Consider the following 26,540-nt stretch of genomic DNA (forward strand, 5'->3'; position numbering starts at 1 on the left):
AGTGAAGAATTCTGCTGTCTTAACTCTTAAGTAAGCTCTGTGCTGAGTTACTTTCAAACAATAAAGGTAAATACTCAAACACTACCCCTACCTAACATTAGCCAACCACTGCATTTGAGAGCAACAACAATCTGACTTCTCATTTTTTTCCCTGGTAATAAACATGAATATGGAGACAATGGCAGACTGTAATTCCACTCGATAATAGCCTTCACTCTGAGTAGGTATGGGCTAGACTCTAGATGGAATAATGTCTAGTAACATTATTAGAGAAACACCTTCAGGTTCAAAGAAAAACCATAACCTTCAACCTAACACATTTTATAGGAAATGAAGTAAGTGTAAAAAGAGACCAAAGTTAACTATGTTTAGCTATAATGGGGTGAAATATTTGGAAAATAATTCCCGGGGATGGGGGGTAGGGGAAGAGGAAGCACTAAAGTTGCACAAAGACAAAAGAGGCACCACAACACCACACCAAGGATCCATAAAAACCACAAAACTGTTTAAAAGCTGAATTTTTTCCCTAATCTATGTTAGGAAGACACTTTGATAAAAAAAGTTCAAAATCTGACAAAAGGGTCTTTCTTCTAACGTGAGTTTTTAGATGCACAGGATCTGAAAAATGTTTTCATACCCAATTTTTAGAAACCTTCTCATTGTAAAAATTAACCCTGAAAACCAAACACCATAGGAATCCAATCCAAATGTGAAAGGAATTATTCAAAAATAAAATCTGTCATGGTTCCTCTATACCATCTTAAAACAAATTAATATCTAGCTGTATTAATTAGAATGCTGAGGCACAGAGGTGCATAGTGTAGTCTCTCATGATAGGCAGACATATAAGGTTTATTATTAGATGTAATAGAAATAGGGGCGCCTGGGTGGCTCAGTCAGTTAAGTGTCCGACTCTTGATTTTGGCTCAGGTCATGATCTCAGGGTGCGCTCAGCATGGAGTCTGCTTGAGAGATTCTCTCTCTCCCTCTTCCTCAGCTCCTCCCCCTGCTTGTGCTCTCTCCCTCTCTCAAATATATAAATAAAATCTTTAAAAAAAAGAAAAGTAATAGAAATAGCACAAAAGTAAATGACCTGAATTCTATCCAGAGCTTTCACACTTTGCAGCAATGCTGGAAGAATACTTATCTAAACCTTATTTCCTTTTTCATCAAACACTGTGAGCACACATTTGCTAACTCCAAAATACGATGAAAATGCAAGATTATATATTATAAGTTCTCTCAGAAGGACTACTTAACAGAAAAATTGGGTTTATAATAGAGACTGGCGGTCCTTTCTCAAAATAACTGCCACCAAATTTTTCTGCCAGACTGTCTTAAGAAAAAAGAAAAGAGGGCGCCTGGGTGGCTCAGTTGGTTAAGCGACTGCCTTCAGCTCAGGTCATGATCCTGGAGTCCCAGGATCGAGTCCCACATCGGGCTCCCTGCTCACCCTCTGACCCTACCCCCTCTCGTGTTCTCTCTCTCATTCTCTCGCTCTCAAATAAATAAAATCTTAAAAAAGGGGGGGGGGCGCCTGGGTGGCTCGGTCATTAAGCGTCTGCCTTCGGCTCAGGTCATGATCCCAGAGTCCTGGGATCGAGCCCCGCGTCGGGCTCACTGCTTGGCGGGGGGCCGGCTTCTCTCCCTCTCCCACTCCCCCTGCTTGTGTTCCCTCTCTCGCTGTGTCTCTGTCAAATAAACAAAATCTTTTTAAGAAATTAAAAAAAAAAAAAGAAAAGAAAAGAAACCCCACACAGTTATCTAAAGAATATTTCTGGACTACCAAAGAATCTTCAAATTTATAATGACCTAACTTAAAAGATGTAGAGGTCTAAAATTTCAATGTTACAGGGAGGCTTGGGCTTTCTGCTGAGAAGTCTTCTGGAAAACCTTCCTCATTACTATCAGAATAGGTCAATTTTACCTTAAGGGAACTCCTCCAAAATGCCCCAAATTAAAAAGAATGGTACAAACCTGGGGACCAAGTGTAAATCTCCTTCACTTTCGTCAATTTCTTTGACCAAATGTACCAGGGGTATTTTTCTGACTGTATTCATGGCTTACTCCTTTGACAGCTTGTGACAGCATAAAGATACATGCACTTAAACCTATCTGGCCACTAACATTTCACACTTGGAAGTGTACAAATGAATCCAACAAAATTTTAATTGTAAAATCTACTGCAAAAGAATACAATGCAACGTGACAGAATCTAAGTATGCGTAAGGAAAATTCAGTTAGTAGTAAGATAAATTAAAACCAGCCAAGTATGGGGTGCCTGGGTGGCTCAGGCGTTAAGCATCTGCCTTCGGCTCAGGTCATGGGCCCAGGGTCCTGGGATCGAGCCCCACAATGGGCTCCCTGCTCAGCAGGAAGCCTGCTTCTCCCTCTCCCATTCCCTCTGCTTGTGTTCCCTCTCTCACTGTGTCTCTGTCAAATAAATAAAATCTTAAAAAAAATAAAATCAGCCAAGTATATTCTAAGTAGAGCCAGTAGGCAATATAATTTATATGGAGGGGTGGGGAAAGGGGCTAGTTTACCAAGGAATTAGATTTCTTTTGCAGTAAAATGATACAAAAAGATTTTATATAAAGCAAAAGATACACCATCTACAGTCAGGAAGGGGTTGAAGGATTTCATGGATCCCTTAAGCTTTAATATTTCTTAGGAAAAAATCCAGCTCACTCTTTTACAAGATTTGAACAAAGAGAAGAGAAACAAAGTATTTTTATATGTAATTATTTTGTCTCAAATTCAGTTTGCTCTTCCAAGACCTAAAATGACAGCTATAATTTTGTATCTTATTATTTTTAGCCACATAAAATGAACATTTTCAATTTTCTCTGTTAAAAGATATTTAATAAAAGAGAGGACAAAAATACTTAATAGAACACTCAAATTACAAGAATTAAGTATTTCTCCTTTATTACAAAAGATATGACCAATTTCAGGTTGTGTTCAGGAGATACCAGATAGGCAATCAAAACTCAAAGTGACCTTCTAATGATTTCACTTCCTAGGAGCATTCCAATTTAACCCTGAGTGTCTACAAATGTCATTTTATATAGCATATAAAGGTAACTGACCTCATTCAAGTCTTGGAATATCATCCCTCCCCCCGCAAATCTCCCTTGGGACCTCTACCCTCAAACACCCAAGAACATATACAAAAATAACTTAATAAAATGACACATGTAAAGTAACTCCTACATCAAGAAACAGATTTCTTTCTGGCAACTGTTTTTAAAGTGAGAAATAGTTAAAACAGAAAGAACACTAATGGATGTCACTGAACCACTGAAATCCTACAAGACGAAAACTTTCCCACCTACCAAGACTTCAGTGTATATTAAGAGGACACTGGAATTTGAAATTTGATTAGTAAAATAGTTCAGTCCAGTTTTTGAAATCCAGTCATGCATGGAAGTATGGACCCAAGAACACAATTCTACCATACCTAACGAAAAAAGGCTAACTTTTTTTTTTAAGCTTCTTTGTTTTTATATTTTCAATAGGGGCACTTTCATAAATGTTCCTTAAAAGGTACATTTCAGGTGCTTGAGTGGTGGAGTTGGTTAAGTATCTGACTCTTGGTTTGGGCTCAGGTAGTGATCTCAGGGTCATGAGACTGAGGCCCTCATCAGGCTCTGTGCTCAGCACAGAGTCTGCTTGAGACTCTCCTGTTCCCTGTGCACCGCCCCCCCCAAATAAATAATCTTTTAGGGCGCCTGGGTGGCTCAGTTGGTTAAGCGGCTGCCTTCGGCTTAGGTCATGATCCTGGAGTCCCTGGATCGAGTCCCGCATCGGGGTCCCTGCTCGGCAGGGAGTCTGCTTCTCCCTCTGACCCTCCCACCTCTCATGTGCTCGCTCTCTCTCATTCTCTCTCTCTCAAATAAATAAAATCTTTAAAAAAATAATAATAATAATCTTTTAAAAAAAAGTTACATTCATAATTTGGTATTTAAGTGGTTAGTTTAACTTTTGAAATAGAAGAATCTACCCACTTTGATATATGAAAAGGTCAGGAAAAGCTACTCTACCCAATTTCAGCCTCCAAATATAGTTACAGTCCATGTGACATGGCAACATAAAAAGTTTAAAGGGGGGGGGGAAGAAGTTTCTAAGCTGTTACATGATCGTTTTATTTTCCCAGGGTGACAATTAGAATGGGATGAGAAAAAGAACAGGATGAATATAGTATTTAGATCTTGCTAACTTACTGCTCCAATAAAACTGTCATCTTTTAATAATTAGAAGCATAAAATCCTCTAGAGGTACCAATTTTTTCCTCATTTGTTTCTGTTCCATCAAGACAGTTTAACACTTGGGGTAGAAAGAAGAGAAATAAGAAATCTAAAAAAATAAAATTGTCATGAAAATCAGCTGTTTTCCACATATATGAGATATCTAGAACAAAGTTACGAAAACAGAAAGTAGAATAGTGGTTACTAGGTGCTGGGGAAAGGGAGGATTAGGGATTTACTGTTGAATGGGTACAGATTTCAGTTTTGAGATAACTGAAAAAATTCTGGAAATGGATAGTGATGATGGTTGTACAACAATGTGAATGTACTTAATGCCACTGAACTGTATGCTTAAAAACAGTTACAATGGGGCGCCTGGGTGGCTCAGATGGTTAAGCGTCTGCCTTCGGCTCAGGTCATGATCCCAGGGTCCTGGGATCGAGTCCCGCATCGGGCTCTCTGCTCCTTGGGAGCCTGCTTCTCCCTCTGCCTCTCTCTCTCTGTCTCTCATGAATAAATAAATAAAATCTTTAAAAAAAAAAAAAAAAAACAGTTACAATGATTTTTTTAAAGTTCCCTTCAAAGAGGCCATTCAAAAAAAAAAAAAAGTCCCAGCCAACACCCACTTTATTTTAAGCACAAAACCAGATCAAGATTTCCTGTTATATAGCTGTGTCTAGTTTTCACAGTTTCATTCATACTTTCATTCTGAAAGCTTAAGTCTATGTACCAATGACTGGTATGTAAAAAACAATTTGAATGTATTTTCTCCATTGCTGATTCTTTAACATTTGTAGTTCAGCAATTAATGTCCTTCAAAGATCAGGCCTCCTTTCTGTGGTCAAAACAGCATTAGTCTTAAAAATTAACCAGATAATCTTATAATAAAGTAATTTTATGAATATGCATTCAAGAAATGACATGGGGGCAGGGAGGTTCATTTTAACAAGTTTATACTTATAGAAATACCAAGACTTCATGCCTAGCTCTTTGATATTAATAAAGTAAATACAGCTGCAGTGATTACATGATACATTCAGTCTGCACCTCCATTTTTTCTACAGATCCTTAAAGGGCTAAAAACTTTCTCATAAAGCTGTGTACCAACTCCTCAACATGTAGGATCCAACACTTACAGATGTGAAATTCTCCCACACCTACTAAGAGAAGCCCAGTAATCCATGATCCTATATATAGTTGCTAAGTCCAGTAACTAAAAAAGCATCATGCCATGGCTCAAAATGCTATCTTAGTGACATATACCAAGTGACGTCAAGCACTGGCTCACAAAAGGCAACTCTATAATAAATAGGAAACCAACTTGGTTGATAGTTCACACTAAAAATCTGAAATATGTGAGAAGGGAAAAAAGACTATTACAAAAGTAACCTAACCATTGAGCTCGGCTGGGTTAGAAGGTGAAAATACCATATGATGGGCAAAGTTCATTAATATACCATCTGTTGTCAAAATCAAATCTATTAAGACAAATCTTTACTTATCAAATTTAAGTAATCAAAAGATTGTTGACACATTACAACATATTGTGACAATGGCAAAGATTTCTTAGAAGAAATTTCAATGCACAAATACCACCGGTTAAAATGTTAGAGATGCTTATATGGTTGCATGTTTTTTTTTTTAAAGATCAATAATGCAATCTAAGTATCAATGCAACCTTGGAAATAGTCACCCACTCACTTAAACCATAATGACCTTAACCATTTTAATATCAGTATTATCTCAATAGTGGTGGCAGGCTGATAGGAAATTATGTGGCCTAAAGATTATCTGTACTTACAATGTGACATTAATTTCTGGAAAATGCACTAAAGTGTGGTAACTATTCAAGACAAACCTAGTAAAGTTGAAAAAAATTTTAAGTAACATTATAATACTTTGATCCATTACACTTTGACTCACCTAATTTACTTAGCTCTTAATTCACTATCCAATAAAAATTATATAAACTGACACAATTAAACGTATTCCTAAAAGGGTATAGGTCAATACTCACTAATCATAACTTCCTATCTAAGCCAGCTCTGCTAAGACCTGGGAAAAGACAATCAATTCTCATTCACAAATAAGAATGCAAGTTGTCATTTAACAGAACTCTATATATTAATCCTGGTACCAAGAGTCTCTCCAGTTAATTTCAGCATCAGAGATAATTTAGGACCATTCTAACAAAAGAAATCCTAGATAGTGCCAACTCCTAAAACTCAAAACAGAAACTTGGAATAGGCTGCATTCATTTATTATATTCCCACTATATTTTAGAAAGTCTAGTATTACCACTATATTTTAAAAAATTGAATTTCTTCCCACTATATTTTAGAAAGTCTAATTTCTTCTAAAGGCAAATTAAAATCCAACACATATTCTGTTCTCTATTTGATTCCATCAAGTATGTGCAAAATAACCAAAGGAAAAAAACTGTGAAAAAATAAAGCCTGTGTAAAAACAATCCCAAATCACTTTGAGAAAAAAAGCCTAACTAGCAATTATAAATTAATAAAACTAATGAAAACAGGGAGTGAAAAAAAGAAATGACAAAACCAACCCCTCCTCGCTGACCATCTACATGTATGGAACGGATGTGATCTGCCAGATCTGGACTAGAGTTGAAGCAAGCCTGGCACTGGTCCCAACAACAATTATAGGCAATATTTTTGCTTGAAGAAGTAGTGCTTCCTTGTCCATTCATCATTGCTGGAGTTGAACGCCCACTGGAAATTGTGCTGTCTACATCCATTATAGTACTGCTTATGCTACAAAAGAAGAAAAAAGGCTGTGTTATTCCTAGAAATTCACTAACATGAATATGATCTTATAAATAATTAAGATTACTACTTGACATTCTGCTCCATACAAAGCATACTAACCGTATTTTCTATTAGAAAACAACACTGCTTTGAAATTATTTAGTTGGCAATGAAGTGCAAATCAAGGCAAAAAACACTAGTACCTCAAAACCAGATATGGAATAATTTAAGCAACTTTTGGCAGACATGAACTCCCCAATACTAAAACCTACAGAAAACACACACACACACACACACACGCATACACACACACACAGCTCAACACATTTCATCCCTTCCACAGTTCTAAGAAGCACAATAAAGTAACAGAGTAATAGCTACTCTAGCTATAAATACTTAAGAATCAAGAGTATCTTTACAGTTCTGCAAGTCACTTGTTAATCCAAAATCTTATCTTCTATTCACTAATCTGAGGACACAACTGCTTGTCATAGCCTACCTCTCTCCATCTCAAATAAGTTTGGGAAATTGTACTGTATTTTCCCTTCTAAATAAAAAAGCAGGGATACCTGGGTGGCTCAACTGGTTAACCATCTGCCTTTGGCTCAGGTCATGATCCCACGGTCCTGGGATCAAGTCCCACACTGGGCTCCTTGCTCAGCAGGGAGCCTGCTTCTCCTTCTACCTGCCGCTCCCCCTGCTTGTGCGCACTCTCTCTCTCTCTCTCTGACAAATAAATAAAATCTTTTTTAAAAAATTAAATAAGCAGAAGAGAGAAAACTGGGTACAATCAAAGTTTCCCTGATTTTACTGAAGTCCAAATAAAATGTCTTTTCCTGGCCTTCAATATTTTTTAAACTCATCTCAATCCACAAAAAAGGACTGAAAAGCCAATCAATCCTTTTTACTTTTTATTTACTAAACAAAGTATAACATATTAGTAACCCTTTTATTAAGAAAATCACATTTTAGTAGAAATAAAAGTAACAGAATTCTGAATGCCCAAAATTTCATATCTTAATAAAATGAACACAGTTTTGCCTTCCTTTTAAAAGCAATCAATTTAGGGGAACCTGGCTGGCTCAGTCAAGAGAATATGTGACTCATCAAATAAATAAATAAAATCTTAAAAAAAAATCTTTAGAGGTGCCTGGGTGGCTCAGTCAGTTAAGCAACCAACTTGGCTCAGGTCATGATCTCAGGGCTGTGAGATCAAGCCCCTCATCAGGCTCCACGCTAGGCAGAGTCTGCTTAAGGTTTTCTCCCTCTCCCTTTGCCCCTCCCCTCGTGCTCGTTCTTTCTCTCTCTCTAAAAAAAATAAATTTTTTTTTAAATTAAAAGCAATTCATTAAAAAAAATTTTTTAGTATCTTCCCAATACAGAAAGTACAGGGAAGTAGCTTCAACCACAGAGGGGTCAACAGTAACAATGTTTGCAGGCTAAAATCCATCAAAAGCTATGTATTTGCTTGCAATTTAACAAAAATCATGAAAGTTATATTAACTCTTAAGGGGTATGCTTCCCTACTCCCAAGTTTTTAATTACAGAAAATTTCAAAAACACAGAAAAGTGTATCTAAATCTTAACTTCACAATTTACATTTTGTCCTTTTTGCTGTAATTTTTTTTCTCAATCATCTGCAAGTTGCAAACATGATACTTCAACCACAATTATTTCAGAACACACCTTCTAAAAATAAGAACATTCACCTAAAACCACAACCTTATTTGCTCGTATGTAAAAGTCAAAATAAATTTTATTAAGTAAGCTTTCTGTTTTGGTTTTCCCTCCTCCCTATTAAGTAAGCTTAATAATAATTTGTGTCTAACATCCTATGCACCCATTTAAAAAAACTAGCAAAAATGTTTTTGTAGGATGCTTCAGACATGAAAAATGTCTCAGATTTCCCTTTAAAGAATATTCACGTAAGTTCATCTGGCTATCTACCAGTCAATATATATGTTCTAAATTTAAACTCTAAAACTTCATTCTAAAACTTTGTAATTGGCGGGCTCAATCAGTAGAGCATGTGACTCTTGATCTCGGGGTTGTAAGTTCCAGCCCTACACTGGGTGTGGAGATTCGGTTTTTTTCCATTGTAATCTCTATTCAACTCTCAAATGCAAATCAGCTCTTGAATACCTAAACATTTATTCATGTTTTTTTGTTTTTTTGCAGGAATAAACTGTGAGTATGGCAGTTTTTCTATACTGAAATGCGTATTTTAATTTGAGCCTTAGAAATTTCAAGTTTCATGAGGCCCTTAACCACAAAATGGTTGGTTACCTATTTTCCTTATTGCTGTTTCATACATTTTGACTATAAAACTCATACTTTTGTAAACCATACTAATTAACTCCAAAGGCAAATAAAATACTAGTAGTTTTTGTTTTTTTTTTTTTTAAAGATTTTATTTATTTATTTGAGACAGAGAGAATGAGATACAGAGAGCATGAGAGGGAGGAGGGTCAGAGGGAGAAGCAGACTCCCTGCCGAGCAGGGAGCCCGATGCGGGACTCGATCCAGGGACTCCAGGATCATGACCTGAGCCGAAGGCAGTCGCTTAACCAACTGAGCCACCCAGGCGCCCCAAAATACTAGTAGTTTTAAGTGAACAACCAACCACACTCAAATTATAAACAATCTTAGGGAAAGAGATAAATTTCAATGACCTACTATGATACAATCTCTAAGGTATAGCAAAGCGTAAACACACACACATGCACAAACACACGCACGCACACACGGTAGTAATGCTCTAATTTCCATACCTAGGTTGGAAAGGGAGATATAGACACAGCTATCCTCTAAAGGCAAACCTTGTTTTGAAGGATACACAAAACACTGTCCATGTTTTTTTGGAGGGGGGGAAGGGAGGGTCAGTAGGAGAGAAACTTTGACTATATATACCTTTTGTATAATTTTAAATCTCATACATGTACTACTTTCATGTCAAAGTCCAAAATTAGTTGAAAATGAAACCAATTTTCTCCTTAAATTGGACAGAGTAAAGGTCAAGAGACTCCTACTTGTAACATATCCAACTAGCAATATAAAGACTATCTACACAGTGCTTAATGTACTTTTGCTTATTAATTTTACCACAGAAGGGGAACCTTGTAAGTCCAAATATCCATAAACACTAAGCACTGGGTAATCAGTCTATGTGCAGTATCTTTCACTTGAAACACAGTACTTCATGTGGATACAGATCCTCATAAAAAGATGGCGTAATGCTGATGTTAAGAGCATGAATTCTATCAATGGCAACTAAGCTGCAAATGCAGTGGCAGAGGAGGTAAGGGACAGGTCCCATGCCCTAGAAGACTCAAGAGACCTTCACACACGTGCAGCATACCCACAGAGTCTCCCATTCCCTAGCAGGGCCAGCTGGAGTCCTGCCATATAGCCCTTTTAGGTTCCTCCAATTTCTAGGAAGTGCCCAAATCCTAAGCCTCCAGGCTCCCTTTTGGCCCCAGACCCATGCTGAAATCAGTGGTTCTCCCCATTCCTAAGACTGATAAAGGGCAAAAGTCCTGATGCAGGAGAGCACAGGAGACAAGCTGTAGTTAATTTCGATTTTGACAGGACACTGAGCTAGATGTAGATCTCATAGAAAACACTGTCCTCCTCCTTCCTGTAACAATAAGATATCAAGATGATCTGAACTAGACGAGGACATTCCTTTCACTTGATCCTGTAATATTCCTAGGATAGTAAATACATTAAAAGTTTTCACTCAGTTCTCCTTCCCAATGAACACCTATTGATTCTGTAAAATGTGAACAAAAGCAGCCTAGTATTTGGACAAAAACCGAAGCCAGAAAAAGCACTCTTACTATTCAGATAATTATAATAATCTAAAGCAGTGCTTCTCAATATTATATGAATTACCTGGAATCTTATTAAATAGATACTGATTTGGTAGATGTTGGGGTAGAACCTAAGATATTGTATTTTTAACAAGCACCTACTTGTTGAGACTACTGCTACAACAGTGTAAGTAGCAAGACTCTAAAAGATCTTTTACCATTATTACCCAAGTTAGACTGATCAGACTATGTAAGGAAGTATCTCCCATTGCAAAATGATAAACTAAAGCATACACAAAAACACACAGACACACACGCACACCCTGTGACAACAGATAATCCCTAAGTTTCGAAAAAAACACATGTTGGAAATTCAAATGCAATATTTAGAGAAGGACATGAGACATTTTCAACATAACAACATTCCCTTTACCCTCTTTTCCATGGGCCCTTTTCCTCTTAAGAAACACCCAGCACACCAGACTTTTTTACCCCAACATCTAAAGTACACAGATTTTATGAAAATGATTTCCTCTGAGAATTCAAAGGCCAACTCACTATAAGAACAGACTCTTCTTTGAGAACTCAAATACTATCAAGCAAAACATCTGTGTGGTGGATATGACCACAGCTGACAGGGTTGCCAACACTGAAAAGTAAAGAGCAGCTTGCTAAATGACAAGATACAGGAAAAGAGGAAGCAATACATGGATGCTATATTATCATGATGGAGGACAAGACCATGGTCTTCATGTAACAGAGTAAGTTCACTGATACGGTTTCAGATTCTACACTGCAAACACTATAAAACAAAACAAAACAAAAAACTATGAAATAGCCATACAATTAACCTAAAAAGGCTATTAAAATATCCTTCCTTTTCCAACTAAATATCTGTATGAGGCCAAGTAGTCTTCGTATAGTTCAACCAAACAATTCATTGCAACAGACTGAATGCAAAAGTAGATATGAAAAACCAGCTGTTAAGCCAGATATTAAAGACATTAACTATAAAACATCCCTCTTCAATTTTAACTGGAAAAGTTATTCTACACTAAGAAAATACTGTTTAGGGGTGCCTGGCTGGCTCAGGCAGTAGAGCATGCAACTCCTGATCTCAGGGTCGTGAGTTCAAGCCCCACATTGGGCAGGGAGCCTCCTTAAAAAGATAGAAAATACATATACATATTGTTTTTTTTTTTTTTAAGATTTTTATTTATTTGACAGAGAGAGACACAGTGAGAGAGGGAACACAAGCAGAGGGAGTGGAAGAGGGAGAAGCAGGCTTCCCGCCGAGCAAGGACCCCCATGTGGGGCTCGATCCCAGGACCCTGGGATCATGACCTGAGCCAAAGGCAGACGCTTAACGACTGAGCCACCCAGGTGTCCCCATATTGGTTTATTCTTAAATTAATGTTTCTAAAGTTCTTGGTATTAATTTCTGCTCCTGTAAAATAGTGATAAATGTAACCCACATAAACAAAAGCTCTTTAATTTTTCAATAACTTTTTTAATAGCTTTACTGAGATCTAAGTTATATTCCTCAATATTTAAGAACGCAAATGGGTTTTTAAAAGCAAAATGTTTGAGAACCACTGTTCTGGAGCAAAGCTTAAATGACTCCCTAAAAGAGATTGGAAAGAGTATGTTTCTGAGCTGGAATATTTTTATTTTATTCTGAGTGTAACTGCTGAATTTGAAATTGAATCCGAGGCCCAATGAGTAGAAGCCTTATCAGGAGGTTTCTTTTCAGTTACCTATGAGGAAATTCATTTGAATTGTGGATTTTCCTTGGTAAGATACCAAGGATACTTTTCCTCTCCCTGCTCCTAATTTCTAGATTACTGAAATGTCTAACTTTATTTGTAAGATTTTATTTATTTGACAGAGAGAGAGAAGGCATGAGCAGGGGAAGCGGCAGGCAGAGGGAGAGGGAGAAACAGGCTCTATCCCAGGACCCTGGGATCATGACCTGAGCCGAAGGCAGATGCTTAACCAAATGAGCCACCCAGGTGCCCCTGAAATGTCTAACTTTAAAGGAGGGTTGAGAACAGGGGCCTGAAGATATATGGGTATATAATTTCAATTCAAGTATAATTTACTCTTGTCACTCAAAACACTTAAAATATCAGAATTTCCTAATAAATATGTCATTGATTAGCAAAGTTGCAGATCTGTACTGCAGATCTAATTTAGGCCTCCACACGTCCATTTACATAAAATTAGATCTGCAAATCACACCCTTATGCCTTACCTAGTAAACACCTTCCAAGAAGACTCACAGTTACTTGCTCCATGCTCTCCCCTCCTAGGGAGCTAGTAACAAATTAAAGGGCTGACATGAAACAATACTAAGAGTTTTACTGCTTAAGTTTGAGGCTCTAGGGGCGCCGGGGTGGCTCAGTCGTTAAGCGTCTGCCTTCGGCTTGGGTCGTGATCCCAGGATCCTGGGATGGAGCCCCGCACTGGGCTCCCTGCTCGGCAGGAAGCCTGCTGCTCCCTCTCCTGCTCCCCCTGCTTGTGTTCTCTCTCTCGCTGTGTCTCTGTCAAATAAATAAAATCTTTAAAAAAAAAAAAGTTTGAGGCTCTAGTCACTTTTGCATTTGTGATATAAACACAATTAAGATCATTAAGTGGGGCATCTGGGTGGCTCAGTCGTTGAGCATCTGCCTTCGGCTCACGTCATGATCCTGGGGTCCTGGGATCGAGCCCCACATCTGGCTCTCTGCTCGGCGGGAAGCCTGTTTCTCCCTCTCCCACTCCCCCTGCTTGTGTTCCCTCTCTTGCTGTCTCTCTGTCAAAATAAATAAATAAAATCTTTAAAAAAAAAAAAAAAAAGATTAAGTAATGGTATTTTTCAAACAAAATTTCCCTACTAGTAATCCCCTTTCGTAGCTCTTGATCAGTAGAACTAAGTGTAGTATATGGAGACTGAAAGACAAGCTGCCCATATCTGCAAGTCAAATTTTCAAGACTAAGCAGCCAAAATAGAACAAGGTGGAGCACTTGGTGGCTCAGTCAGTTGAGTATCTACCTTAGGCTCAGGTCATGATCCCAGGGTCCTGTGATCCAGCCTCAAGCTGGCTCCCCCGCTTCTCCCTCTCCTCCCTGCTCGTACTCTCTCTATCTCTGCCTCTTTCTCTAATAAATAAAATATTAAAAAAAAAAAAAGGGGGTGGGTACCTGGGTGGCTCAGTCAGTTAATTGGGTTAAGCTCAGATCATGATCCCAGGGACCTGGGATCGAGTCCTACATTGGGCTCTTGCTCAGTGGGGAGCCTGCTTCTCCCTCTGCCTGCCGCTCCCCCTGCTTGTACATGCTCTCTCCAGACAAATAAATAAATAAAATCTTTTTTAAAAAAAAGCTGAAAACCTCTGGTGAGACTGACAAAAAAAAAAGAATTTAAAAAATAGAATAAGGAAATTTTGTTTGAATATTAAAACTGACATAAACTTGTAATGTTGATTTACAAAACCTACTTCGAATTTAAATTCACTTAAGTTTTACTGTTCTGACTTTATAAATTAATGTAAAATTTTTGAACTTATAAAAAATAAATACTAATAAAATATCATTTTAATATGTCTTAGGCATTGGGGTTCCACACAAAAATTCATTTGGGGGAAAAATGTCATCCACTACTCAGTCTGTAAATTGTTTTTAGATTATTTTCTCAACAATAGTCCTCAAAACTGTCAAACTACAAGTTATGAAATGGATAGTACTTTTACATTAAAAAGTTAGAAACAACAACAACAAAAAAACAGTTAGAAAACATGGAGCTGTATCATATACAGAGTAAGTGACAGAGAGGATAAAAAAGTGCCATAAACTTAAAGAATGTAGTAGGAAGGAGCACCTGACTGGCTCATTCAGTGGAACGTGCAACTCTTGATCTGGGGATTGTGAATTCAAGCTCCACATTGGCTGTAGAGATTACTTAAAAATAAAATCTAAAGGGGCGCCTGGGTGGCTCAGTCGTTAAGTGTCTGCCTTCGGCTCAGGTCATGATCCCAGGGTACTGGGATCGAGCCCCGCATCCAGCTCCCTGCTCTGCAGGAAGCCTGCTTCTCCTTCTCCCACTCCCCTGCTTATGTTCCCTCTCTTGCTGTGTCTCTCTCTGTCAAATAAATAAATAAAATCTTTAAAAAAAATAAATAAAAAATAAAATCTAAAAAAAAGAATATAGTAGGAAAACAAGATGATCAAGGCATCTAACCACTTCCTTCAGGATCTCGAAGTTATTGATTGAGGTTCCACAAAAGAACCTTCCTAATCTCTAAAGAATCAAGGCTGTTTTATTTTTGTTCTTCAATGAAAACCATATAATCTTCAGAAAGTCTTAGGTTCGTAAGCTTCTATCTGACTTACTATAAAACAAATATTCTATAATTCTTATTTTAAAAGAATGAACATGGTCCTCCATATGGACTGAAGAAAGTGGCATGAGATAAAAAGAAATAAAAATTCTAATGATTTATAAGTTACATTTAACAGGGTCAGAGCAAGCATTATAAACTTAGCTTAATTCTAACTGGTAATAGCTTTACATAGAAATATGTAAATTATACACAGTTTTCAAGGTATTTATCAAATTGTAGGTAAACAGCATTATATCCACATTAGATTCCTAATCTAATCACAGAACGAGGTAAGTTGTTATTTGGCTAACAGGTGATGTTCCTGTCATCTACGAAATTGCCACTCACTACTAGAATGATTACTCTATGTCTCTCCCATGCTTACAATCAAAATTATTAAAGGCTAAAATTCAGGAGTGCCAAGCATTTAAGACAAGCCTGTATTCTTGACAAGTGTGAAGTTGTACCCCTGATATTATATGAATATACAAACTTTAAGAGTGAAATTCTACTATTCCTCACCTCCATTTGTTGCAATGGACTATAATTTTGTGCCCTGCTCCTTATTCTAGGCACTGAAAATGGGATTGAAAGTCAAAACTAAACCAGTTAAAAGGAACAGGCAGTTCAAGAATATTATGAACTGCCTGCCTGTTACATTTTATGACTTTCTCCTAAGGGAAAAAAAAAGATCATATAACCTATTGAATCAAAATTTGCATCACAAAAGGTGCTCTATTTAAATCTGCCCTCCTATTCTTTATCATAACAGCTAAAACTTACTGAGTTTATTTCCCAAAGATGGCCACACCATATACACTTTCCCATATCCTTTTCTTACAATATGGCATCAAGGTGCTGGGGGGTCATTATTACCTCCCCTTGAATGTGAACAAGCCTGAGACTACTGCAAAAGTGATACTGCAAGACTTACAAGGCGAGGTCATAAAAGGCAATACTACAGCTTCAGCCTGACTCACTCTTGGGACACACAGCTTGGAAGACCAGAACTACCACATAAAGAAATCTGGCTCCCCTAAAGCCACCATGTTCAAGAGATCTCATGAAAAAAGTACACAGAGCTAGAGAGAGATGCCAGGGAGTCCCAGCTGTTTCGGTCTTCTCAGCCCAGGCACCACACATGTGACAGATAGGTGAGTGGGTAAGTAAGTTTTCTGGTGATTACAGTTCCCAGCCTTTATGCTGTTCTAAACTGACACCAAGTAGAGCAGGAATGATCTAACCCTACCCAGCCCTGCTCAGATCTTAGATTTGTAAGCAAAGTAATTGTTTTAAATCACTAAATGTTGGAGTTGGTTGTCATGGAGCCATAGTAATTGGAAGAATGCTTGACATGTATTAACTCATTTAATGTTTACAACAACTACATGAGATAAGTACATCAGTATCCTCATCTTAACAGATAAAAGACCGAGACACAGGAATTATGTGACTTGCCCAAAGTCACACAAATACAAAACACCAATGCCAAACAACTCAGCTGCTACATTTATATAAAGGAAGAATAGGGGCAAACCACATATTTGAGAAATACTGAAATGCAGCCCATATCACATGTCAAAATAACAGTTTCACTTGGTGTGCTCATACAGAAAGTTGTTTCTTTGCTTTTGTACATCTGTAACACACACAAAAGATATTTAACACTTACATATAATTTGATTCTTTGAGGCATATAGTTTTGCTAACAAGATAAACTATTAAATTTGATTCCTGGGGCGCCTGGGTGGCTCAGTTGGTGGCTCAGTTGGTTAAACGCCCCACTCTTGATTTTGGCTCAGGTCATGATCTCAGGGTTATGAGATCGAGCCCCACATCTGCCTCTAGCGGGGCAGGGAGCCTGCTTAAGATTCTCTCCCTCTGCCCCTCCTCTCTCTCTTAAAAAAAAGGGGTGCCTGGGTGGCTCAGTCTTTGGGCATCTGCCTTCGGCTCAGGTCATGATCCCAGGGTCCTGGGATCAAGCCCCGCATCGGGCTCCCTGCTCAGTGGGAAGCCTCCTTCTCCCTCTCCCACTCCCCCTGCTTGTGTTCCCTCTCTCGCTGTGTCTCTGTCAAATAAATAAATAAAATCTTAAAAAAAAAAAAAAAGATTCCTACAAGCCAATTAGCTTCATAAAAAAATTAATTCAAGGTCATAGAAAGCAACACTATCCTCAGATAGAACTTGTCCCAAATTTAGAACTTAAGCCACTAAAACAGATAGGAGCCTAAGATTGCCAACATAAAATTCAACTCCAAATATTCATTTGTCTAGGGACAGGGGCAGTCACTTTGATTTTTATCAAGAACAAATAGTAAATTATGAAATTGGGTTTTAAATGCCATTAAGGAATTTAGATCACATCAGATTTCTGTAAGGCTGCCTGGTTTTGCCTTCCAAACTGCTACGGTGCTGAAGGCTTTTAGATCTTTAAGCTCAGAAGCGATCAGAAGAAATAAGTAAAGGTTCGCCTGGGTGGCTCAGTCAGCTAAGCATCTGCCTTCAGCTCAGGTCATGATCCCAGGGTCCTTGCTCAGCAGGGAGCCTGCTTCTCCCTCTGCCTGCAGGCTCCCCCTGCTTCTGCACACGTGCTCTCTCTCTCTCTCACAAATAAATAAAATCTTTAAAAAAAAAAAGTAAAAAAGAAAAAAGAAGTAAAGACAAGTGCTTGTTTTATTACATGCGTTATATATGCTCCAGCCACATTTCCTTAAGGCCCTCCCTACTCACCTAAGGTGGAAAGAATTCTGCTCCTTCTGATCTGCTTGATTTGTACTATGAATCACCTAAAAGTCTCTCATTTAGAGTAAACTCCTAAGCCTAGGTAGTGTAGTGCCTTGCACACAGTAAATGCTCACATACTTTTAGTGACAAATTTAAGTAGGATTTTTAAGGCAAGTAAAATATATGGCTTTGTCATACTGAGATAATCATAAAAATTAATTGGAGGCACACTAAAAATCATTAGCCAAAACCAAGATATTATTATTACTATTGTTACTGTAATTACAAGCTATTATCACTGTAATTTAAAAAGCTAAAATGGGTTTTTCTAATCAAGAAAAAGACTACTCTCCATCCCTACAATTATTTCTCTGAATAAAAACAAAAGATTTTTTCCCTAAGACCCAGCAGCATTCACTAAATTGGTCAAAAGGGACTTTATGCAACAATGATGAAATACAGCTTATGGAAAACAAGTAGGCTGCATTCGTATATTGCCACTGTGCACATCATTTTAAATCTGCTTCTCATTTCTAGTCTATTGCTCTTTAAGATTACTCCACCCACATTTTTCAAGCAGTTTAAGACCAGATCAGCAAGCAATTACCTTCAAAAAGACTATTACTAAAAACATTCTATTCCAATGTAATTACATTATAAGGAGTTATCTTTTACCTTCTTTTTTTTTTAATCTTTTACCTTCAAAAAGATTTCCAGGAAAATGCCTATATGCAAAGACGGTAGGTTAAAAAATCTATGAAGACTAACACCCATTTTATAAGAAACAATCACATTTACTTGTTTTTAAGTTAGTGTTAAATCATAAAAATGATTTTATCAGATGATTTCAGTACACACATTTCTGCCAAAAATGCCTACAGGAGTCCTCAACGCCTCAAAAGACATGTTCAAATGACTGCCAACATGAACGTAAAGCACTAAAAGATCTGCTGATTTATCCACTCTCGGTACTTTAACAAATATTTATAAAAAGTAATGACAAAAATTTTATAATTTAGCAATGATATAGTAAATGTATTTACTGAGAAATACAAATACCCTTCTACAGTCTCTATATTTTCTCTAATTAGTAACACTTCATCTTTTTAGAAATTTGAAACATAAATGGAAACCAGAAAGCAAGACAGGGACTTCGAAAAGCATTAAACTTAAATAAAATGCCAATAAAGACTCTCTATTCGCCTAAAGACTGAATAGCTACAACACTTAAAAACAACTTTTATACTTCACAGTCTTAAAAGGGATCTAGGCTATGTATATTATAATTACCAACGAAAATGAGGCTCAGAAAGGTAAATGAATTCAAGCTCCTAAGTTATTCTTTGCAAAAGAGGCAGTTGAAATTTAAACTAGCCACTGACTTAATAGTATTTTAATTAAACTTCCCCAGTCAAGGTTGGTTACAAGAGTCATATAGGCAGTATAGTAGCTAAGAGCACATCCAGAGCCAGGACTGCCTGCATTCTCAAGGAGAGGTGTAAGTTTGGGCAAGTTCTAATGTCTGCACTTCCTTGCCTCATTAGTTTGTGAGGACGCAATGAAGTGAACTTCATAAAATCCTTCCAATAAGCTCAAAAGTCTCAGATTCATAAGCAAAGTACAGAATAGTAGTTTTCTCCTAAAATAGTATCTAAATTTATTTTTTTTGTTGGGAAACAAAGTATTAGTTGGGGAAGTCTGCTTTTTTAGTTTTTCAAAAATCACAACTTTTTTCAAATACTGTTTCTACATATGCTGTTAAAAAGAATTGGGAGAAGGGGTGCCTGGTGGCTCAGTCACAAGAGCATGAGGACTCTTGATCTTGGGGTTGTGAGTTTGAGTGCCACGTTGCATGTAGAGATTACTTAAGTAAACCAACTTTAAAAAAAAAAACTGGGGAAGATAAAAGGCACAGAACGGTTCTCCTTCCTGTTTCATACAGTTATGATAGTGAAAAACAAGAAATACGTATCAGATACATCCACATTCAGTTGAATTCAACCGATTATTAAGTTCTGAATATAGGCAGTGCAATAGGTAAGTACAGCTGGTAGGGAATGGAAGTATAAAAATAAACAGAACCAGATTTTAATTCTTAAAAATGTTATAACCTAGAAAAGACAAACACAAATGGATATTTCAATATGACACCATAAAGTATGGTGATTTTTGAACCCAGAAGAACCTATGTAAAGTATCTTTGAGATCCTGGATATAGCAAAGCTATGCTTCCAATATTCTGGGTTATCGAAAGGATAAAATAGAGCATTTGCCAAGTCTACAACAGAATCACCAAATTTGAGCTCCAAATTATTTTACATTGTTTAAAACCCTCACTTTTAAGAAAAGGAATCAATCTGAAGTTCAGAGAAATGATTTGCAAGCAGTCTCTAGTAAGCCAGTACTATAATATGAATTACTTACTCTCACAGTTTTCTTTCCACATCTATCTGCATAAGAAATGGAAGCATAAATGACTCTATGAATTAAATATAGCCCTAGGCCCTTTACATATTCCATCTCATTTAATCACAACACTAAGATATTCTATTTTACAGGCAGGGAAACAACTTCTGAGAAGTTAAATTATAATTCCTTCTAAGTTAAGGTTAACTTTTCCTTGAGTTATTTTAGTGACGGATGTGTCTGGAAAAATAAGCAAGCTATTGTTCCAATGAAATCCTCAAGAAAAAAACATTTTACTCAGAAATAATAACATAATATTTTTCTTATAAGCCACTCAGGAAATTAGTTTTTCTTTCCTTTGATTTAGTTTCCCAAGCATGACTTTTTCCCCAACTTGTACCCTAGTTCAAGTCTCATTTCACACCTGTAACTATTCCTACCACTTCCTAATTGGTCTCCCAACTCCCAAAATTTCCTCTCTACTTTTGCCAAATTTTCCTGTAACAAAGAAGTTTCATCATTCATCCAAAATACATTTAAGAATACCTAAGGGGTGCGTGGCTGGCTCAGTCGGTAGAGCATGCAACTCTTGATCATGGCATTGTAAATTTGAGCCCCACACTGGGTGGAGAGATTACTTAAAAATAAAATCTTAAAAAAAAAAAAAAGCACCTAAAATAAGCATCAGGCACTGTGCCAGGTGCTCTGGATAGAACAATGATCAGAAGAGACATGATTCCTGTTCTCAGGGAGCATAACCTCTAGCAGGAGAGATGAACAGTAAGTAATACTCAAATTGTAACAAGGGCAATGAAGAACTTGGGCGTGCTAGCATGTGTCTAACAAAGAAATCAGGGATGGTCATGCCTGTGAAAATGTTTGAGATAAAACCTGAATGTGATTAGGAGTTACAAAGAGAAGTTGGAGAGAGGCAAAAAAAAAAAAAAAAACTGATTCACAGACCTACACTGACAAAAATGCCAACATCTGTTATTGGCATGAAAAATCCCACTTTAGCCATTCTTATTTCTCAGTTCCAATGTGAACCCTCTGACCTAGGCAGGAAGTCTCCTGAATATGGTAGGCTCTATTCTTCCTGTTTCATTTAGGCTTTCTAAAAATTTCTCCTTCCCTCACCTGGGTGGCTCAGTCGGTTAAGGCATCAGCTCAGGTCATGATCCCAGGGTCCCACTCCCTGCTCAGTGGGGGACGGGGGTCTGCTTCTCTCTCTCCCTCTGCCCCTCCTCCCTGTTTGTGTTCTCTCTCTCTCAAATAAATAAATCTTTAGAAACATTTTCTCATCACTCACCTAACCCTAAACTCCAACCCCCTCCCCACCGAAACTTTAACCATTGACTACAATACTTGCCAGTTTTTATTTTAATGTACTGTGTCACACTTTACAGAAAAACTAGAGAACAGTGGAATCATCTTTTTAGTCTTCTCATTAAAAACTAGCTATCTGGGGGCACCTGGCTGGCTTAGTCTGTAAAGAGCATCTGACTCAAACTCAGCGTAGTGAGTTCAAGCCCCACATTGGGCATGGAGCCTACTTTAAAAAAATAAAAACTGGGGAGGAACCATCACATTTCTTTCTTAACACTAGACAGAGCACCATGCTAACCATCGGAATAAATGCTCAAAATGTGGCTTTTTTAAACATCCATACATCCCTCTCATCTCCTCTGATGCCCAAAATTGTCCATTTAGTTCCAAGGCCAATATAACCATGATTTTCACAAATGCAAACTATCCATCATAAAAATGAACTCAACATGTGATTAGATCACTGTAAATCCATTACTATTACTAGAGAATACACTCCAAAGATTTTTACTAATAGATCAGTAGCTTCACTTACATATTAAAAACTATTATATGGCCTTTTAGGTCAACCACTGAATATATGTGTGTGTGTGTGTATATATGTTAAAAAGCCATTAAAATGTAGATTTTGCAATGAAGTATTTGGCCTGGCATATCCTTTTGCAAGTTTCTGCAGCACTCATTTACAGATACCTGCCACACATTTAACAGTTGGCCTAGTACATTCTGGCATTCAGATCTGATATCGCTTCATAACAACAATAAATCATTACTAACCACTTCTAGTTCATTTGTGCAATCTGTCTGCCCACCCGTGAAGTCAGGGGCTTTGTTTTACTCACTGCTCTTTACCCTGCACCTAGAATACTACCTGGCACAAAACAAAGGGGTTCTATGTATGCAGTAAACATTTAAAATAGACTGTGTGCCAGGGCGCCTGGGTGGCTCAGATGGTTAAGAGTCTGCCTTCAGCTCAGGTCATTATCTCCAGGTTCTGGGATCAAGCCCCATATCGGGCTCCTTGCTCAGCAGCAGCCTCTCCCCCTGCTTGTGCTCTCTCTCTCTCTCAAATAAATAAATAAAATCTTTAAAAAAAAAAAAATAGACTGTGTGCCGCCGGGACGTCTGGGAGGCTCAGTCGGTTAAGCATCTGTCTTTGGTTCAGGTCATGATCCCAGAGTCCTGGCATCAAGTCCCGCATCAGTCCCAAATCAGTCCCGCCATCAGGCTCCTTACTCAGTGGGGAGCCTGCTTCTCCCTCTGCCTGCCACTCCCCCTGCTTGTGCCCTCTCTCTCTCTGACAAATAAATAAAATCTTTAATCAAATAAAATAGATTGTGTGCCAAACACTCTACATGTAATCCCCATAACAATCTTACAGGATAGTTAACTATTATTGACCCCTTTTGCAGATGAGAAACCTGAGTAGTAAGATGGTAAGTAATTTAAATAACTGTCCCATAGTCACCCAGTTTAAGTGAGAGCCAGAATTCAAACCACACATTCTGACTCAAATCAGTCTTAAACAACTGCTCTCCCTACACTTTCTCCCTCCTTAACTTTGATAAAATGTTATGCATTTTTATACAATAAATGCTTTTTTTTTTTTTTCAAGATTTTATTTATTTGACAGAGAGAGACATAGCGAGGGAGGGAACACAAACAGGGGGAAAAGCAGGCTTCCGGCCGAGCAGGGAGCCCGACGCGGGGCTCGATCCCAGAACTCTGGGATCGTGACCTGAGTTGAAGGCAGACACCTAACAACTGAGCCACTCAGGGGCCCCTACAGTAAATGCTTCTTAACAGTGATTTAGGAGGGGCACCTGGGTGGCTCAGTCAGTTAAGCGTCTGCCTTCTGCCTTCAGCTCAGGTCATGATCCCGGGGTCCTGGGAATGAGCTTGGCATTGGGCTCCCTGCTCAGTGGGGAGCCTGCTTCTCCCTCTCCCTCTGCTGCTCCCCTGCTTGTGCTGTCCCTCACTCTCTCACTCGCTGTCAAATAAATAAATAATATCTTTTAAAAAACAAACAATGATTTAGGGAAAAAACTCTGTGGTGATTATCCATTTCAGATTTTTCATACCCAAACTCATTTATAAAAATATGTATACAGAAATTCACAATTTCAGAATTGTTCCAACTTTTTTTTATAGACTTGTCCACAATCATTTAATAAATATTTATTATGCACCTCTGGATCTCCTCTAAATTGGTAAATTGTTTTTGTTTTGTTCTAAGACTTTATTTATATGAGGGGGGCACATGCATGTGAGCAGGGGGAGGCACAGAGGGAAGAGAGAAAGAATCTCAAGCAGACTCCACGCTCAGTGCAGAGCCCCACATAGGGCTGGATCCCACAACCCTGAGATCATGACCTGGGCAGAAACCAGCAGTCAAGAGTAGGACACTTAACCGACTGAGCCACCCAGGCGCCCCATGTTTTGTTTTGTTGTTTTATGTAAACTCTATTCTCAACATGGGGCTTGAACTCATGAGCCCGAGATTGAATCATAGGCTCTACCAACTGAGCCAGCCAGGCGCCCCTAAATAGGTAGTTCTTAACTTGGACCAAACTCTTGAAAATCTGATAGAAGTTGTTGACATCTCAGAGAAATCACATGAAATTTTGCATAGGATCTCACGGGCTTTATTGGAGTACATGGACCCAGTAAACTTTAAACTTACCAACACCAAATACAATGATCCAACCAAAGGCACTAATTCCTGGCCCCCAGTTTACAGTCTCCTTTATTTATATAAATGCTACTGTCGGTATTTCAATTTAATTCTAATAATTAAGTACTCACAAATCCAAGGTACTGTGTTTAGATCTAAATGAGCTAAACTGTCCCTGCTCTCAAAAATACCACTGTACAACAAAAAGGATGAACCAAGCATTCAAATAACATGGATTCTTCAAAGAAGTTCATAGGACTCGAACAGAAATTCATTTGGACTTTAGAATACCTTCATGGTAAAACCTAACTCTTTTTCGCAGTTAAGGAACTAAGGCTCAAAGATTTAACTTAAAATCATAATACAGGCAGCAATACAAAGATCTGAATTCAGACGGACTCAGATTACATGCTCTGTATACAGATGTAGAGATATTCTACATCCCACCACCTACAGAACAGAGCCATAAGCAGGGAGGAAAAGAACAAAAATACATCTATGGGAATTAAAAGGAAAAAGAAATTAAAGCCAGGATTTACTGTGGCATTCTGACGGGCTTTGAAAGGTGGCCTTAGGTGAACAAAATCTGAAGGAATTATTGTGTAACTGGGTATGAATGAAAAGAAAAACAGGAAAAACTCATCCGCTAAATGAAAACATAGGAAGAATAGGGGCGCCTGGGTGGCTCAGTCATTAAGCGTCTGCCTTCGGCTCGGGTCATGAGAGCCCCGCATCGGGCTCCCTGCTCCGCGGGAAGCCTGCTTCTCCCTCTCCCACTCCCCCTGCTTGTGTTCCTGCTCTTGCTGTGTCTATCTCTGTCAAATAAATAAATAAAAATCTTTAAAAAAAGAAAAGAAAAAAGAAAACATAGGAAGAATAAAAAATAAGCAAATATTTTAGGTCATAAAAAGACTTTGCGGCTTCTTCCTTGCTCTCTCAAATCACTTGCTCTAAGGGGAAATAGCTGCTATGTTATGAGGACACACAAACAAATATTGACTTGGTGAGTAACTGAAGGATCCTGCCAAGAGCTACAATAAGTAAACCATCTTGGAAACACACTTCTAGCCCCAGTCAAGTCTTCAGATGACTGCAGTGCTGGCCAACTTTTTCACTGCAACCTCATGAAACCCTGAGCCAGAACCACCCAGCTAAGCCTATCCACTCCTGACTCTCAGAATTAACAAATGTCTGTTCCTTTAAGTTGCTAAATTTGAAAGAAATTTATTACACAGGAATAAATAGCTAATACAATTGGCAAAGTGTGAAATTTGACTTTGTTTACATTAGAGTCAATGCAGTTTTGTGCTAGGAACTAGGGAAAAACCTACACCTTGGAATTAAAAGTCTCACAATAATATGCAAGATGGATGAAGTGGGAAGCATTTTTTCTTCCCATCTTCCACAATACTTAGTAAAGAGTTCAGCACACAGAAAATACCTGTGTTTGGTTAGCAAATCAACTTACACACAGGTTTCTCTAATCGACTCAACACAGGAGTCTTAATTTTTCTTAAAGTAAAATGACCCCCTAGAATCTCTCCATAAATTCAATCCTGAAGTCTTGTCAGTTTTTTCATGATTTTGTTTTGGGCACAGAGCCATGCCTTCCTTAACTGGGAGTTACAGGTCGTCAATGAAAACTGAGACCTACTAAAAGCTCTTTTCCCTCAAAAACTAATGATGTGAAGTATGGTGATTAACATAATAAAAAAAATTAAAAGCTCTTTTCCCTAAATTTAATCAAAATAAAAGGGTAGCTAAAAGAATGATTTGAGAGACTACAGACAGCTGCTTCAGAATTGAAGAGGTTAAGTACTGAAAGGAGTTTATCATGAAGTATGAGCAAAAATTACTTTACATAAAAGTATTGTATTGCCTCAACCATACAGATCCTTAATAAATCTTGATGATAACTTCAGCAACCAGCCTTCTGGCATTAATAGGATTTAGAAATTTAGGCTCCGTATTAGATCTTCCCAATCATACTACTAAGAAATTGGGCAATATAAGCCTGTTTTCCCAGCATCAGAGCAATGTCAGTTACACCTCAAAGTTTGCAACTCGTAAGACTGGGTTTCCAAATTCTGATCCAAAAAATGGTAAGGGCTTGTGGCCTTTCCTGATCATTAAGTTTCATACTATATGCCTTTCCCTATCACCGCATCCTTACAAGTGCACTTTTCGCCTGACATCTGAATTTACCCAGAAAGGCTGATAGA

At 38.0% G+C, this 26,540-nt stretch overlaps 1 protein-coding gene across 2 annotated transcripts in view; it reads right to left on the minus strand.

Moving 5' to 3' along the window:
- Positions 1 to 26,540, minus strand: part of AEBP2 (AE binding protein 2) — a 69,881-nt gene that overhangs the window by 39,535 nt on the left and 3,806 nt on the right. For both annotated transcript variants that reach the window (XM_044914915.1, XM_021690669.2), the window contains exon 2: positions 6,814 to 7,021. In XM_044914915.1, coding sequence (XP_044770850.1) covers positions 6,814 to 7,021 — 208 coding nt within the window. The remainder of the gene's footprint in view (positions 1 to 6,813; positions 7,022 to 26,540) is intronic.

This window comes from Neomonachus schauinslandi, chromosome 5 (assembly GCF_002201575.2).
Source record: "Neomonachus schauinslandi chromosome 5, ASM220157v2, whole genome shotgun sequence".
NCBI lineage: Eukaryota > Metazoa > Chordata > Mammalia > Carnivora > Phocidae > Neomonachus > Neomonachus schauinslandi.